The sequence below is a fragment of the Lemur catta genome, chromosome 8 (genome assembly GCF_020740605.2).
Source record: "Lemur catta isolate mLemCat1 chromosome 8, mLemCat1.pri, whole genome shotgun sequence".
In the NCBI taxonomy this organism is placed as follows: Eukaryota; Metazoa; Chordata; class Mammalia; order Primates; family Lemuridae; genus Lemur; species Lemur catta.
Window position 1 is genome coordinate 70,942,024 of NC_059135.1, and position 14,326 is coordinate 70,956,349.

General features: G+C 39.9%; 1 protein-coding gene across 2 annotated transcripts in view; it reads right to left on the reverse strand.

Moving 5' to 3' along the window:
- RIF1 (replication timing regulatory factor 1) overlaps window positions 1–6,210 on the reverse strand; it is a 54,478-nt gene extending 48,268 nt beyond the window's left edge. For both annotated transcript variants that reach the window (XM_045558781.1, XM_045558780.1), the window contains exons 1-5: window positions 5,948–6,210; window positions 5,146–5,224; window positions 2,489–2,585; window positions 1,423–1,550; window positions 1,235–1,329 (exon numbers count right to left, since the gene is read on the reverse strand). In XM_045558781.1, the coding sequence (XP_045414737.1) occupies window positions 1,235–1,329; window positions 1,423–1,550; window positions 2,489–2,585; window positions 5,146–5,224; window positions 5,948–6,144 (596 nt within the window). In that variant the 5' untranslated portion in view covers window positions 6,145–6,210. The remainder of the gene's footprint in view (window positions 1–1,234; window positions 1,330–1,422; window positions 1,551–2,488; window positions 2,586–5,145; window positions 5,225–5,947) is intronic.
- Between the last annotated feature and the right edge of the window lie 8,116 nt (window positions 6,211–14,326).

Below are 14,326 nucleotides of genomic sequence, written 5' to 3' on the forward strand. Positions count from 1 at the left end.
GTGTTTTAGGCTAAGTGTTATTACAAGAGTCAAAAACAAAAACTTGTTTATGAAGTAATAAAGTTACAGTGAGCTAAGATTAATTTATTATTGAAGAAAGTTTTTTATAAATTTAGTGTAGCCTAAGTGTACAGTGTTTACAAAGTCTACAGGAGTGGACACTAATGTCCTTGGCCTTTACATTCACTCACAACTCATTGACTGACTCAGAGCAACTTCCAGTCCTGTGAGCTCCATGCATGGTAAGTATCCTATACAAGCATACCACTTTATCTTTTATACTGTATTTACTGTACTTTTTCTATGTTTGCAAATGTTTATACATAAATACTTACCATTGTGTTACAACTGCCTATTCAGTATAGTTAACAAGCTGTATAGGTTTGGAGCCTAGGAGTAACAGCACTGTTTGTGTAAGTACACTCTGGTTCCACAATGACAAAATCACCTAATGACTCGTTTCTTAGACCATATCCCCATCATTAAGTGATGCATGACTGTATTTGCATACTACCTACACACATCTTCCCATATACTTCGAATCATGTCTAGATTACTTATAATACCTAGTACAATGTAAATGCTACATAAACAGTTGTTCTACTGTATTGTTTAGGGAATGAAAAGTCTATAAGTCAGTATTTGAGTATTTTTAATCTGCAGTTATTGAATCCAGGGATGTGAAACCTATGGATACAAAGGGCCAACTGTACTAATTATCATTATACTATTACTAGGTAGTTAAAGCAAATAACTTAACAACTAAAGAAAATTCTAAAGAATGAAAAACAAGTGGAAACAGAAACCATGTCAGAGTTTGTGCTATTAGTATGGCTGTTTAAGAACAGGGATGGATAGGAAGAAGGCACTTTTCTGTTCCCTGCTGGGCACTGTAACTGCCTTCCTGAAGAGCCCCTACAGTTCACTAATAGATTTACATGATTTTTTTTTAAACCCTTACAAAAGCTGATTTTTTAAACGAGAACTGGGTTACCAGCAGGAACATAACCATGTTTACTTTTAAAGCTGTCTCAGTAAAAATAAACAAACTTAGCAACTTATGTATATCTACTTCCACCTTCCGGTTATCTTTTTTCTTAAGTCTTATGGTCTAAAAGACATTCCCCTCTTTTAATGTCTATGTCAAATTTAAATCCCAAAAGTCCATTCCTTGAACTAAATTTTAAATTTACTGAATCTATTCTTCTAATCTGCACAACATCCAAACGCATACCTTATGATGACATTTAATGCTTCAAAATCAACAACGGCAGAATGCATCTCTCCTTTATTAAATAGTATTTCTAATGAATCAATTATACTGGGTACCTAAAAGACAGACCAAATAAATACAAATCAAATAAGTTTGAATTGTTTTTATGGGCACACAGTTAAGATGACATACACAAAAACTATACTCACCATTTTGCCAACAACTTCAGTAGGAAACGTCTGCTTAGATATCACCCAAAGTGCCCTGGTACGTACATTTTTGTCTGGACTCTTGACAATATCATTCAATTTTGAAAGCACTTCTTGAATATCTGCCTCTGAAAAACAGTTTTAATTTTAATTGCATAGAATAGTTTATACTCCTTAAAAATCTCAAATATAAAATTAGAGAAAAATAAAGTACTCTTTAATCATAAAATTAAATGTATATCCAAAGAGAAGGATCAAAGAATCACTGCTGACATCAAACTTTCCCAAAACACAAAATTCAGATTAGAGGGGAAGATATATTCAGAGAAAATAAATAGCATACTCCAAATAATAAATACGTATTTATGCAACTAAAATGAACTACAGGTATCATTAGTAGGTTTAAACACAGGAGATGATTTTTGGCAAGATTCTGTAAACTCTACATCTTTGCTCCAAAATAAACTACTCCTGCTTTAGGTTGCTAACACTTCCATATATAAAAAAGAACAAACAGTAACTTTTCCCTCAGAAAAAAGAAGTAGCAGCTTCCTGACATCTGTATTATCTGTTGCTAACTTCAGTGATCTCTGAAGATCACTTCCTAGGTTTCCTTTCCAACAGCAAACTACTAACTATATAGATCAACGTTGAGTTGAAGACTACTTCAAAACTTTGAAAGCATCAGGTTCTATGTTCTCACTACCACTTTTAGTTTCAAATTATCCCACATTTACCACTATATAAAAGAACTTCTCAATTCAGCATGGTCCTTAGTTCCCTGCTTGAATAAAGGTTTCCATTTTTATAGGAATGTTAAAATATCCTTAATTATTTTTGTTTTTAAAATGCCCTTATTTTTTAGAACGAATTATAGTACCAAAGTTAGAGCTATGTCTAGGTGATGATGATAATCTAAACATTATTTCTTTCTTAAAAGCAAATCCTACAAGTTATGAGACTAGTCCACAGGTAACAGTACTTTCAACAGTATCAAACTATACTTTAAACTTAAGACTTTATTGATACTCCAAAAATATTAATAGTCATTAATAAATTTATCTACCTGATAATACTGAAGTAATTTTGGGATTATATAAGCAAAACCCCAAGGCTTGTAGAGCAGCACTACTGAGCTCCGAGTTTTGACTGGAAATATGAGTCTACAAAAACAAAATTACATTATAAACAAGTACAATTGTAAATCAATTTTTAGAAAGCAAAAGTTGATTACAAAACAAGCAAATGCATCACATTTTAATCTGATCAAAAAATCATTTTGAAAATAGGCAAAAAAGGAGTAAGATCACAAGCCATGTATACAGCTTGGCAAAGAAAGGAAAAGGGAACTGGACAGAGAGCAACTGAATGAAAATAACATTTCTACACTTGTGAAAGCAAAGAAAAAGTCAACAGATGAAAGATGCTAAAGATACTAGACATGAAAAAGGGAGCAAGGTCCCTATACAAAGAGTAAGCAGAAGACTCAAATGCAAAAGCTGACATCCTAGCTTTAGAGTGGAGTGTGACACCACTTCCTCTAAGATTGGGAGTGAAGTGGTTGGAACGTAACATTAACTAAGTGTCTAATATTTGCTAGTTTCCGACATTATCTCGATATTAAAGTAAAATATTTTTTAAATCCCTACTTTATAGATAAAAGAATGTTAATCCATGTCAATCTACAATCTAAAGCCCAACCCATACTATGTATGTAAAAGGTATAAAAGCCCAAACCTGTCAAATGGAGCCTCGATATATTCCTTGATGTTTACTCCTAACCCTGTGCTCTCTTTCCTCGTACCATTTTCTATTCCAAAGTTATTTATTTTCAAAATCCCCCATATCTCTTTGAATCAAATATCCAAGGAATCCTCCATTATTATTCTTGAACAGGGAGAATAGGAAATGCTAGTAATTAAATATATTAGTAGACACCTCCCTGGGGACCTCTAAAACCAAACCAAAAAACAAAACCCTCAGGTATAAGAGATACAATGTAACAACCAGTTGTATGCAACTCAGTAAGGCTTAAGATTTTGACTGTTATATCTCCTGGATAATAGCTAGCAGGTGTGTGTGATCAACCTTTATTAAACATATCTGCTTGAAAGTATTCTTTAAAAGTGCTATGTTTTATCTTCAAAAATGTAGGTTCCTAGACACAATCCTAGCTGAATTCAAAACAGCAACATAGAAACATGTTCTATTTTACCTAGTGTGCTTTCTGTTCTGAAGGAATTCCAATTATACTCATAATTTAGTCGCATGGAAAACTTCTCTTGATTGTCCTACTATCGATCTTCCATGTGCATCCAAATAATTCATTCGGAATTTTAGTTACAAAACCATTTACAAACAGTACAACTCAACTCAAAATCCACACACTAGGGTTCCTGATCCTATAAATACTATAAGCTGCATCTCTTTAACACATCATATTGCTGGAAGGTGGAATGATAATGAAGAAAATGGGATTATAAACAATGCCATTAATATTATTTAATAATACCATTACGTAACTACCACAAAATAAAGTGCCTGCTCACATGAACAAAAAATGTTAACAACTATGACAACAATACTTAGGGTAGGCAGTATCTCAAATGCTTTAACACTTAGCCAGAAATCATGCTAAAATGTACAATACTACGTGTCTGTCTCGGTGGGGAACAACGATAAAAAAAGATCAAAAGAAAAAAAAATAAAATGTACAATACTTGTTTTAAAAGCACAAAAACAAGCTCATAAAAATAAGAACTCAAAGGGAGATTTAGTTCAATCTTTTCATTCTTAAACCAAGGAAAGCGAAAAGTTAGGTGTTAAGTTGGGAAGCCATAGTGGTCAAGTGAGTACAAAAGCAGGTCCTTAGTTTGATGTTAAACTACACCACCGCCTTATAAACAAGCAAAAAAGGTAACATAATAATGGCTAATGGCTAAGGCAAAAACTGAGGGTGAGTGAAGATTGGGGAAAAAAAAAAGATAGTTCTGCCACCTACAGAGTAGACCAAAGACAATTATAATTTTAGAAGCATTTACTTAGAAATACATTTCCCAAAAGGAAAGAAAACAAATAATCTCTGATCACTGCTTTCAACACAGGCTTTGGGGCCAGTTGCGATGGCTCACACCTGTAACCCTAGCACTCTGGGAGGGCGAGGTGGGTGGAGCGTTTGAGCTCAGGAGTTGAGACCAGCCTGAGCAAGAACAAGACCCCGTCTCTAATAAAAATAGAAAGAAATTAGCTGGACAACTAAAAATATATAGAAAAAATGGTGGCACATGTTTATAGTGCCAGCTACTCGGGAGGCTGAGGCAGGACTGCTTGAGCCCAGGACTTTGAGGTTGCTGTGAGCTAGGTTGATGCCACAGCACTCTAGCCTGGGCAACAGAGTGAGACTCTGCCTCAAAAAAAAAAAAAAAAAAAAAAAAAAGGACACAGGCTTTGGATTCCAGTGGCCTTGGGCAACTTTAGGCAAATTAAACCAATTTTTTCATCTGCAAAGTGAGAATTAAAGGATAATCTCATGGAGATATGAGAACTAAGTGAGAGAAAGCATGTAAGGCAATTAAGACAGTACCTCAGAAGTTTTAAATAATCAATAGTATTATAATCAGTCAATATCATTGCTGTTATTTTATTTTAGATTCAAATTTTTGAGTCGGTAAAACTTTTTAAAACCACCAAAAGTGCAAAACTATTTAATAAACAGATACATACCTTTAAAACTTTGTACAGCCGAAGAAGTTTTTTCTCAATTTCTATAATTACTTCTTTTCCTTCTCCTCCAGTCATACGACTTAAAAAGCAGAAAAAACACAAGTTTATGCAAGCGGCAGAAACAAAAAAATAATGTACTCACTCCTTAAAATACCTGCATTGTCTTTTTAAAGATTACTGTGGAACTCTTCTAAATGAACTGACCCAGCCTGTAAGGTACGTAAGGATACAGAGAACATATAATGCAATATATGTCAAAAATAAGTGCACAAAACCCCTCAGAATACCTTTTTGCATCCAGTGTATGGAAGTTTTCACAGTTGGACTATGTAAAGACGGAACAGGGATCTCTATACATAGTTACAAATTTACTAACGATTTGCAAAAGATTGCATAAAGCAATAAATTTCAACAGAGAATACTTTGAAACATTTTGCAACTACAATAAAAATCATGTTACTGCTCTACTAAAAAGCCGATTCTGGGTGGTCGCATTTTCCCAACCCATCAGGGGGTTTACGCCGAAAACCACTCCTACAACCACTTCCAACCAACATTTTTTAAAATCCCTCGTTTGCAAGACACACGTGCAGGCTCCCTCCTTGCAAACAAACGCCTTAAGCGCCCAGCAGCACCCTGGAACGTCACTGAGCATGCATCCCCCCAGCCCCCCGACTCGTCCAGGACGCTGGCGTCCTCACATTTGCACCAGACTTGTAGAATTCACACTTCCTCAGCACGCCCCACCAAACTTATCTTCCTCCTCCACAGACCCTACTGGGCCCCCCTCCGCGGGCCTCACCTGGTCAGAGTCAGGTAAGCGTCAGTCTGCTCCCCAGGGGAGGCGGAAGGGTCTTCCAAAGTCTCCAACAGCGGCGCGAGGGGGCCCTGACCCCTGGCCGTCATGTCGGCCACCCTACGGCCCGGACCGGAAGAGAAGAAAACCTGGTGACCGACAGGAACAGCCCCGCGGCGGCCCACCGAGAGTCCGGCCCCCATGCCCGCACGCTCGGCCACGCCGCGTCTACACCCCAGGCATCTGGCGCACAAACTCAAGCCCCGATCCTCTCTGGGGCCGGGCCACACGCACCTGGGCCCACGCTGCGCTCGGGCCCGAGCCCGCTCGCGCCACCACTTTCCCGGGCAGCTTTCAACAGAGGGAGGAGACCGGCTGGGGGCGGGAGGAGCCCGGGGAGCGAGGCGTCTCGTCGCGAGGGGGCGGAGGGTGCGCCAGACTCAGGGGTCCCCGCAGCCTACCGCTGTGTCCCAGATACTCATCCCCACGTACAAAGATCAAATCTGGGTCCTCTCTACCGCTGCCCCTCCGCACCCGGACGCTGCCGGAGCTCCACTTTCCCGGCTCGGGCTGTTTACTCACGCGTGCAGCCCGCTCCCTCCTAGACCAAGATGGCGGCGGGGGCGGGCCCGGGAGCGCGCGGGCGTGGGGCAGGCCTGGCGGGAGAGGCTCGAGCCCATCCAACAGGCAGCGGCGTGCCGGAGTTATCGATGGCCTCCCTTCCCTGCCCGGCTCTCCCGCCCCGCCCCTTGGGTCACCTTCAGGTGGGTGTGCTTTGCCTAAGGCGAAGTTCACAGTGTGAGTTAATTGCTCAAATTCACCAGATTTAATTTAGTGGGCCTTCAGACTAAGTTTTCAAACTCCAAGCCCAGTGCTTGTTGAAGTACAGTAACAAATCATTTGGAAAAAGGACCAAATGTACTCTTAGGTTAAAGACTAAGAGCTGTATCCCAAGCAGGTCTAGATTCCAACTCTGGTTCTGTGTGACCTCAGCAAGTTAACATTCTATGCCTCAGTTCCCTCCTCTGGGAGGGCTAATAGTACCTATGTCAGGTGTAGGTGAAGTAAGAAAAGATACGAGTCCAGTGGTTCTCAAGGTCTAAAGCATACATAACAATGGCCTAGGAAGTTTCGTTATTAAGCTGCAGATTTCAGGGCTTCCGCCCTTAAACACTGTGATTCAGTAGATTTAGGTAGCTCCCAAGGGTCTGCATTCTTCTGTAAGGCCCCCGGATGTTGAAGGCTGGAGTTTGGCTTGGGCGTCTTAGGTGTAAAAATGACCCACATAAACCCCCAAGACAGTCATTTCTCCTTAACATGGTGCTCCTCTTTTCATATGCATATGAGCGCTCTCAGTCAGCAGACAAGGTTGTGTCAACTTCAAACCAGGCATTTAAGGCCCAGCAGAGTTGGAACTTCCACGCTGGCCTCATGAGTTCCTGGCTCCAGTTTTGAGCTGCCACCCGCATATAGTACAACTATCAGCTCTAGAAGCTGGGGCTGCTTTTTGCTCCTGTCTGTGTCATCTGCACTTAGCAAAAAGTCTGTCAAGCCAAGCACTCAATATATAGCATGTTTCTTGAACAAAAGCGTGAAGGGAGAGAGAGGGAGACATACAAGGTCTTGTGAGCCAAAGTATGGAAATTAAAAGCTTAAAAATGGTAAAGAGTTGTATCCGAGTGAAATATGAAGAGCCTACGGAAGTAACCACTGAGAAGGGTTTTCAGTGCAGCCTGTTCAAATGTTCTTTAACCTTCAGAGAGAAATTTGCTCCTCCTTTTCTGGCGTTTGGGAAGTCAACACAGATATTTAAGAAGGACAAGTTATTAGACAATGAATGAAATAAATGAATACATTTGCAACATTCAGATTTCAGTATAATGGTGTTGTTGTGTTGGAAATTGAAAGGATCTTGAAAATCAATTACATTGTATGATGAGATTAGTAGAAAGAACAGTGAGCTAGTCTCCACCCAATCATTCTGTTCCCTACCCTGCTTTAAAATTGTTCTTTCTAGCACTTATCACTGCCTGATATTATATGTCTGTTTTTTTATTGTTTGCCTCTCCCCACTAGAATATAAATTCTATAAGGGTAGGGATTTTGTCTTAATCACTGTTTCCCCTTAATTTCTCATTCATAGAAAAAGAGCTGGGGTGGTCATGTTACTTCTTTCACAGGCATGGTTCTTTGATATTACCAAAATGTTATATAATATCTTATCATTCTCACTTCTGTGCCTAAAATCCTGCAGCAATTCCTATCAATTGCAGGATGAATTTCAAAACTGTTAGCATAACTTGCAAGCCTATTATGTCCCCATCATCTCCAGCCTTAACCCCACTTCCTCATGTTCTGAACAGTTTGCCAGAATCTCTTAATTTCTATGTCTTTGAAGAGTCTTTGTATTTAGAACATTTTCCAAGAGTGATAAATAATAGTGAACTAAAATCACACCTTTTTATGAAATCCTTCCCCCATCTACTCTTCCACTACATACATTCCCCCCCAAAGAAAATTAAATGCTCCTGTCTTCATGCTATAGATCTGTTAAAATGAGTATCTCATTAATTTATTATTGATTTATTATAGAAATCTGCAATGACAGAGTTGAGGGTTAGCCTGAGGGGAATTAATTCCATCCATAATCTCAGTCAGTGCCCTTCCCTGCTCTTTGATATTTTCTCAATCTGATCTAAAATACTAAGAGATAACAGTGTCAAGACAAATCCGCTTCCTCACCCAGATCCGTCTCCACACACTCTTCCAACTTGATTGCTCCCTAAATCTTCTTTTGTATAGAAGCTTTGGAGCTACCACTATGGATCTGCTCCCACTGGGCAATAAATTCATAGTACCTGGCACTCAATAAATATAATTTGAATTAGTTTGTTCTGTATACTGAAATCAGTATGTCAAAGAGTTGTCTGCACTACATGTGCATCACAGCACTATTCAAAATAGTCAAGTTATGGAATCAGGCCGGGGGCAGTGGCTCACACCTGTAATCCTAGCACTCTGGGGGGCCGAGGCGGGTGGATCATTTGAGCTCAGGAGATCTAGACCAGCCTGAGCAAGAGCGAGACCCCGTCTCTACTAAAAATACAAAGAAATTATCTGGCCAACTAAAAATATATAGAAAAAATTAGCCGGGCATGGTGGTGCATGCCTGTAGTCCCAGCAACTTGGGAGGCTGAGGCATGAGGATTGCTTGAGCCCAGGAGTTTGAGGTTGCTGTGAGCTAGGCTCACGTCACGGCACTCTAGTCTGGGCAAGAGAGCGAGACTCTGTCTCAGAAAAAAAAAAAATGTTATAGAATCAAACTAAGTATCTGTGAACAGATAAATGGATAAAGAAAATGTGGTATACACAATAGAATATTACTCAACCTTAAAAAGAAGAAAACTCTTGTCATTATGCTATGTGAAATAAACCAGCCCTAGAAAGACAAATACCATATGTTCTCACTTATATGTGGAATCTAAAACTATCAAACTCATAAGAGCAGAAAGTAGAATGGTGAATACCAGAGACAGGGGTAGGGAGAATGGGGAGATGATGGTCAAAGGATACAAAGCCTCAGACAGGAGGATTAAGTGTGCTTTTGAGCTCTATTGCACAGCATGATGAATACAGTTAATAACAATGTATTGTACCTTTCAAAATTGCGGAGAGTAAATTTCAAATGTTCTTACCATAAAAAATGATAAGTATTTGAGATGATGGGTATGTTAATTAGCTTGATTCAATTATTCCATATTGTATTCACAAATTATAATATCACTTTGTACCTTGCAAATATATACAATTATAATTTTTCAGGACAGGTGCAGTGGCTCACACCTATAATCCCACCATTTTGGGAGGACAGTGCAGGAGGATCACTTGAGGTGAGGAGTTTGAAACCAGCATGGGCAACATAGCCAGATCCTGTCTCTATAAAAAATAAAAATTAGCCAGGCATGGTGGTGTGCACCTATAGTCCTAGCTACTTAAAGGCTGAAACAGAAAGATCATGTGAGCCCAGGAGTTGGAGATTACAGTGAGCTCTGATCAAGACACTGCACTCCAGACTGGGTGACAGAGAGAGACCCTGTCTCTAAATAAATAAATAAATAAAATTTGTCAATTTACAATAAAATTTTTTACACAACTACACACTCACATATACACACACTAGTAGCACACTATTGACGAATACTGCACAGTAGCAGTTTGAGAGAACTTTATTTTGTAAGCTGTGATTTATGTATAATGGGAAAAATACCTTTTGAATCCCATGGCATGATGTAAATTTGGGTTCTGTTCATTTTTTTCCTTTTCTACTTGACAATCCATCAACAATATTTATGTATTGCTCACTGTAGGTGAAATGAATGTTTTATGAGAAATTTTGAGCCATAAATAATTTTATTCACTCTAGTACTCATAAATGCAATATTGTCCAAGAATTGTTCTTTGCTTCAATAAAATAATAAATACTAAATACAAAAAAAATATTATGGATTATAAGGATTCTGAGAGACATATGAAACATTATCCAACATGATAACTATTTCACTGTTTTTAAAGAAAGTCACACATTCAGGTCTTGTTTAGCTTTTTGATTTTAACTCTGAGTTGCTGAAAGATCCACTGATAGACTTTTCAACAGGTAATAAATGAAAAAAAAATCTTTAAGATTATTTCATCCCATCACTAGGTTCATATGCCATAAATATACACAGCTAATAACGTGTCTTATGACTAGCATGAAATTTGCTACCCTTACATTCAGACTTATTTCACAATGTTATCAAATTATAGTAACCAAGTGGAGCTACTGTGGTCTCCAACACGGCAGTACCAGTCGCATCCGTGGCTTGTTAGGAACCAGGCAGCAGAGCAGGAGGGGAGCAGCGGAGAGGTAGCGAAGATTCATCTTGTATTTACAGTCATTGCTTGCATCACCACCTCAGCTCCGCTTCCTATCAGATCAGCAGTGGCATTAGATTCTCATGGGAGCATGAACCCTACTATAAACTGTGCACACGAGGTATCTAGGTTGCATGCTACTTATGAGCATATAATGCCTGGTGATCTGAGGTGGAGCTGAGGCGGTGATGCCAGCGCTGGGGAGTGGCCGCAAATACCGATTATCATTAACAGAGAGGTTTGACTGCACAATAAATACAGTGCTTGAATCATCCCTAAATTGGTCCCTGGTACGAAAAACGTTGGGGACTACTGTTTTAACAGACCGAAGGCCTTATCTGGACAAATAGTTTCACTCTTTCCAATGAGCTGAGCAGAGAGTGCCTACCATTTATGACCAAACTACTCCTTTTTATATGAGAAAATGCTCAGAGCCTCTTTGGGCTCAAATGAAAAAAGAGAGGCAACATAGTGTAACAGCTAAACCTGGAGCTTGATCAATAAAGTTTCAATCCTGGCCCTGCCACTTATTATCTATGTAACAAATTAATGTGTGAGTCTGGCAAGCTACTCAACCTTTTGTGACTCAGTTTCCTTAAAATAGGGGTAATTGCACCAACCTCAATTGTGAGGAGTCTGTAATTTAACACATACATGGAATTTGCTTAGAACAATGAACGGGCACGTGCTATAAATATTCAGAGAATGTTATCCATAGAAACTTTGGTTTCAAATAAAACAACATGTTCCAAAATCATGAATGCTTCCTAAAAAGCACATTTTCATTGAAATGGGTTTCCAAGCCCAGACTAAAAATATGGAAACTACAACTAATCAACAGTAATTTAGTGTTATATTTCTCAAAGTGTAGTCTCAGGATCATTGCATCAGAATCCTAAGGGAGCCTCTCATATGCAAATATCTGGACCATACCTCTCAGATCTACTCAACCAGAATTTGTAGAGGAAGCCCACTAATCTACATTTTTTTATATGCACCCTGAATCATTCTTATCGGCACCAAAATTTGAGATTCCTACTATGTTCAAGGCACAAATTTTCTATAATTTTTATAGGATAACTCAACTATAAAATCCATTTGCAGTTAGAATAGAAGTATCCATTTCTGAAAATACTCACCTGTGTATGGCAGAAATACTTTGCCTATAGCCAAAACATATTCATGACAAGAAAACAAAGATACCTTAGAAGCTCAAGAGATACAAAAGTAACTCAAACTGATGACCTTGAAGAGGCAAAAAGGAAAGTGACTCATTGTTACGCTTCAGGCCTTCTGGATGAAGAACACAATCACAAACTTTAGAAAATGAATCCAGTTTGAAGCTGGACACAGTGGTGTCTGTCTATAGTCCCAGCTACTCTGAAGGCTGAGGTGGGAGGATTGCTTGAACTCAGGTTCAAGACCACCCTGGAACTCCTAAGGAAAAAAAAAAAAAGAAAATGAATGCAGTTTGAATTTGTCACCAAGGCAACTCATGAGCAGAATTTTTTTTTTTTTTTTTTTTTGAGACAGAGTCTCACTCTGTTGTCTGGGCTAGGGTGCTGTGGCGTCAGCCTAGCTCACAGCAACCTCAAACTCCTAGGCTAAAGCAATCCTCCTGCCTCAGCCTCCCGAGTAGCTGGGACTACAGGTGTGCACCACCATGCCCGGCTAATAGTAGAGACAGGGTCTCACTCTTGCTCAGGCTGGTCTGGGACTCCTGACCTCAAGTGATCTTCCTGCCTCGGCCTCCCAGAATGCTAGGATTACAGGCATGAGCCACTGAGCCCAGCCTCATGGGCAGAATTAAACAATCTTTTTGATCACTGAGTTGAGAAAATTTTCTCAAACTTGTGCTTGGGAAAACACTCCTCAGACTGAGCTTTCCTCTAAACTCCCCAGCAATCAACACAGAAGACTTCTGTGACCAAATGTGGGTTGTTTTCCCCACACACCAAGTAGTGGACACCAGCTGGGTGTCCTCTAATTCAATTCCAACACTGTCTACCTGGAGATAGTGTTAGATCCCACAGGGTGAGGGCTCAGTCCCCAAGATGCCCCGCCCTGAGACACTAGGCCTCTGAAGGTTCTGACCGATCAGCTTCAAATTGGGGTTCCCACAACCACCTCTGTCTTTGGGTTCAATTAATTTACTGGAGCAACTCACAGAACTCAGGGAAACACATTTATGGATTTACTGTAAAGGATTTTATAAAGGATACAGATGAAGAGATGTGTAGGGTGAGGAATGGGGGAAAGGGCTCAGAGCTTCCATGCCCTCCCAGGGCCAACACCCTCTGGAAACCTCCACATGTTCAGCTACCCGGCAGCTCTCTGAACCTTGTCCTCTTGGGTATTATGGAGGCTTCATTATATACACTTGATTGACAAGCGTGTAGAAATGTGATTGGACAAAAAAACGCATGATCTAAACCCAGCAATGCCTGTCTGTTCAGATTCTTCCTGGCTTCGCTGTGTAGCTTTCCTTCCTCCAGGGCATGGGGCAGGACTCTCTGGAATGAGGGTCTTTTGACCCGCAATCAGATTAGAGTACTGCCTTGGGCAGGTGAAAAGAGGACATGAGAAGGTCGGAGAGAGAGATTCTATCTCCTGAGGCCTAAAGCACCCCAACATTATGACAAGGACTATGAGAGTTATGAAACTACATAGGAACAGTAGATGAAAACTAATATATAAATCATAACACCACAACTTCCTATTCTGGTAAACTAATATAGCTAAAAATTTAAAATTCTATAACTTTTCTATGGAAAAAACAGAATTTTGGCCTAAATTTATAAGCTTGATTGTCTGCTATCATATGATACTGGTGGAAATATAAATTGGTACAACCTCTAGAAAGGAAAATTGCAGTATTTTTTTTTTTTTTTTTTTGAGACAGATTCTCATGCCGTTGCCCTGGGTAGGCTGCAGTGGTGTCATCATAGCTCACTGCAGCCTCAAACTCCTGGGCTCAAGGATCTTCCTGCCGCAGCCTCCCAAGTAGCTGGGACTACAGGCGTGCACCACTGTCAGGTTTCAGTCTGAAATGTTGGTTCTTAGCACACTCATGGCCGAAGAACGACCAGACACACCAAAGCAAAGCAAGCATGAAAATAAAGTTTATTGAGGAGAGAAAGATAGGATTATAGAGCAAGAGCAAGATACAGGTTTACAGAGCATGGTACATACGCCACAGATGACAACCAGACCCATTGTGGCATCAAAGGGAGAACAAAAGGAAGGGACAAAAAAGCTCCTGGTTCCCGGATTGGGACCTCCCTGTGGCTCAGACGTCACCATGGAACTACTTTGATTGGACAGTTGGAGTTGCATGAACTGAATCTTAACTAGGCATGCAGATTGTTCTACTTCAATTTCTATACTCTACGGTACCTCTGCTGCTTGGCCCATGGGCTGGAGAGTCCTCTGCATTCTTTCGCAGCTGGTATGCCAAGCTCTGATTGGCAG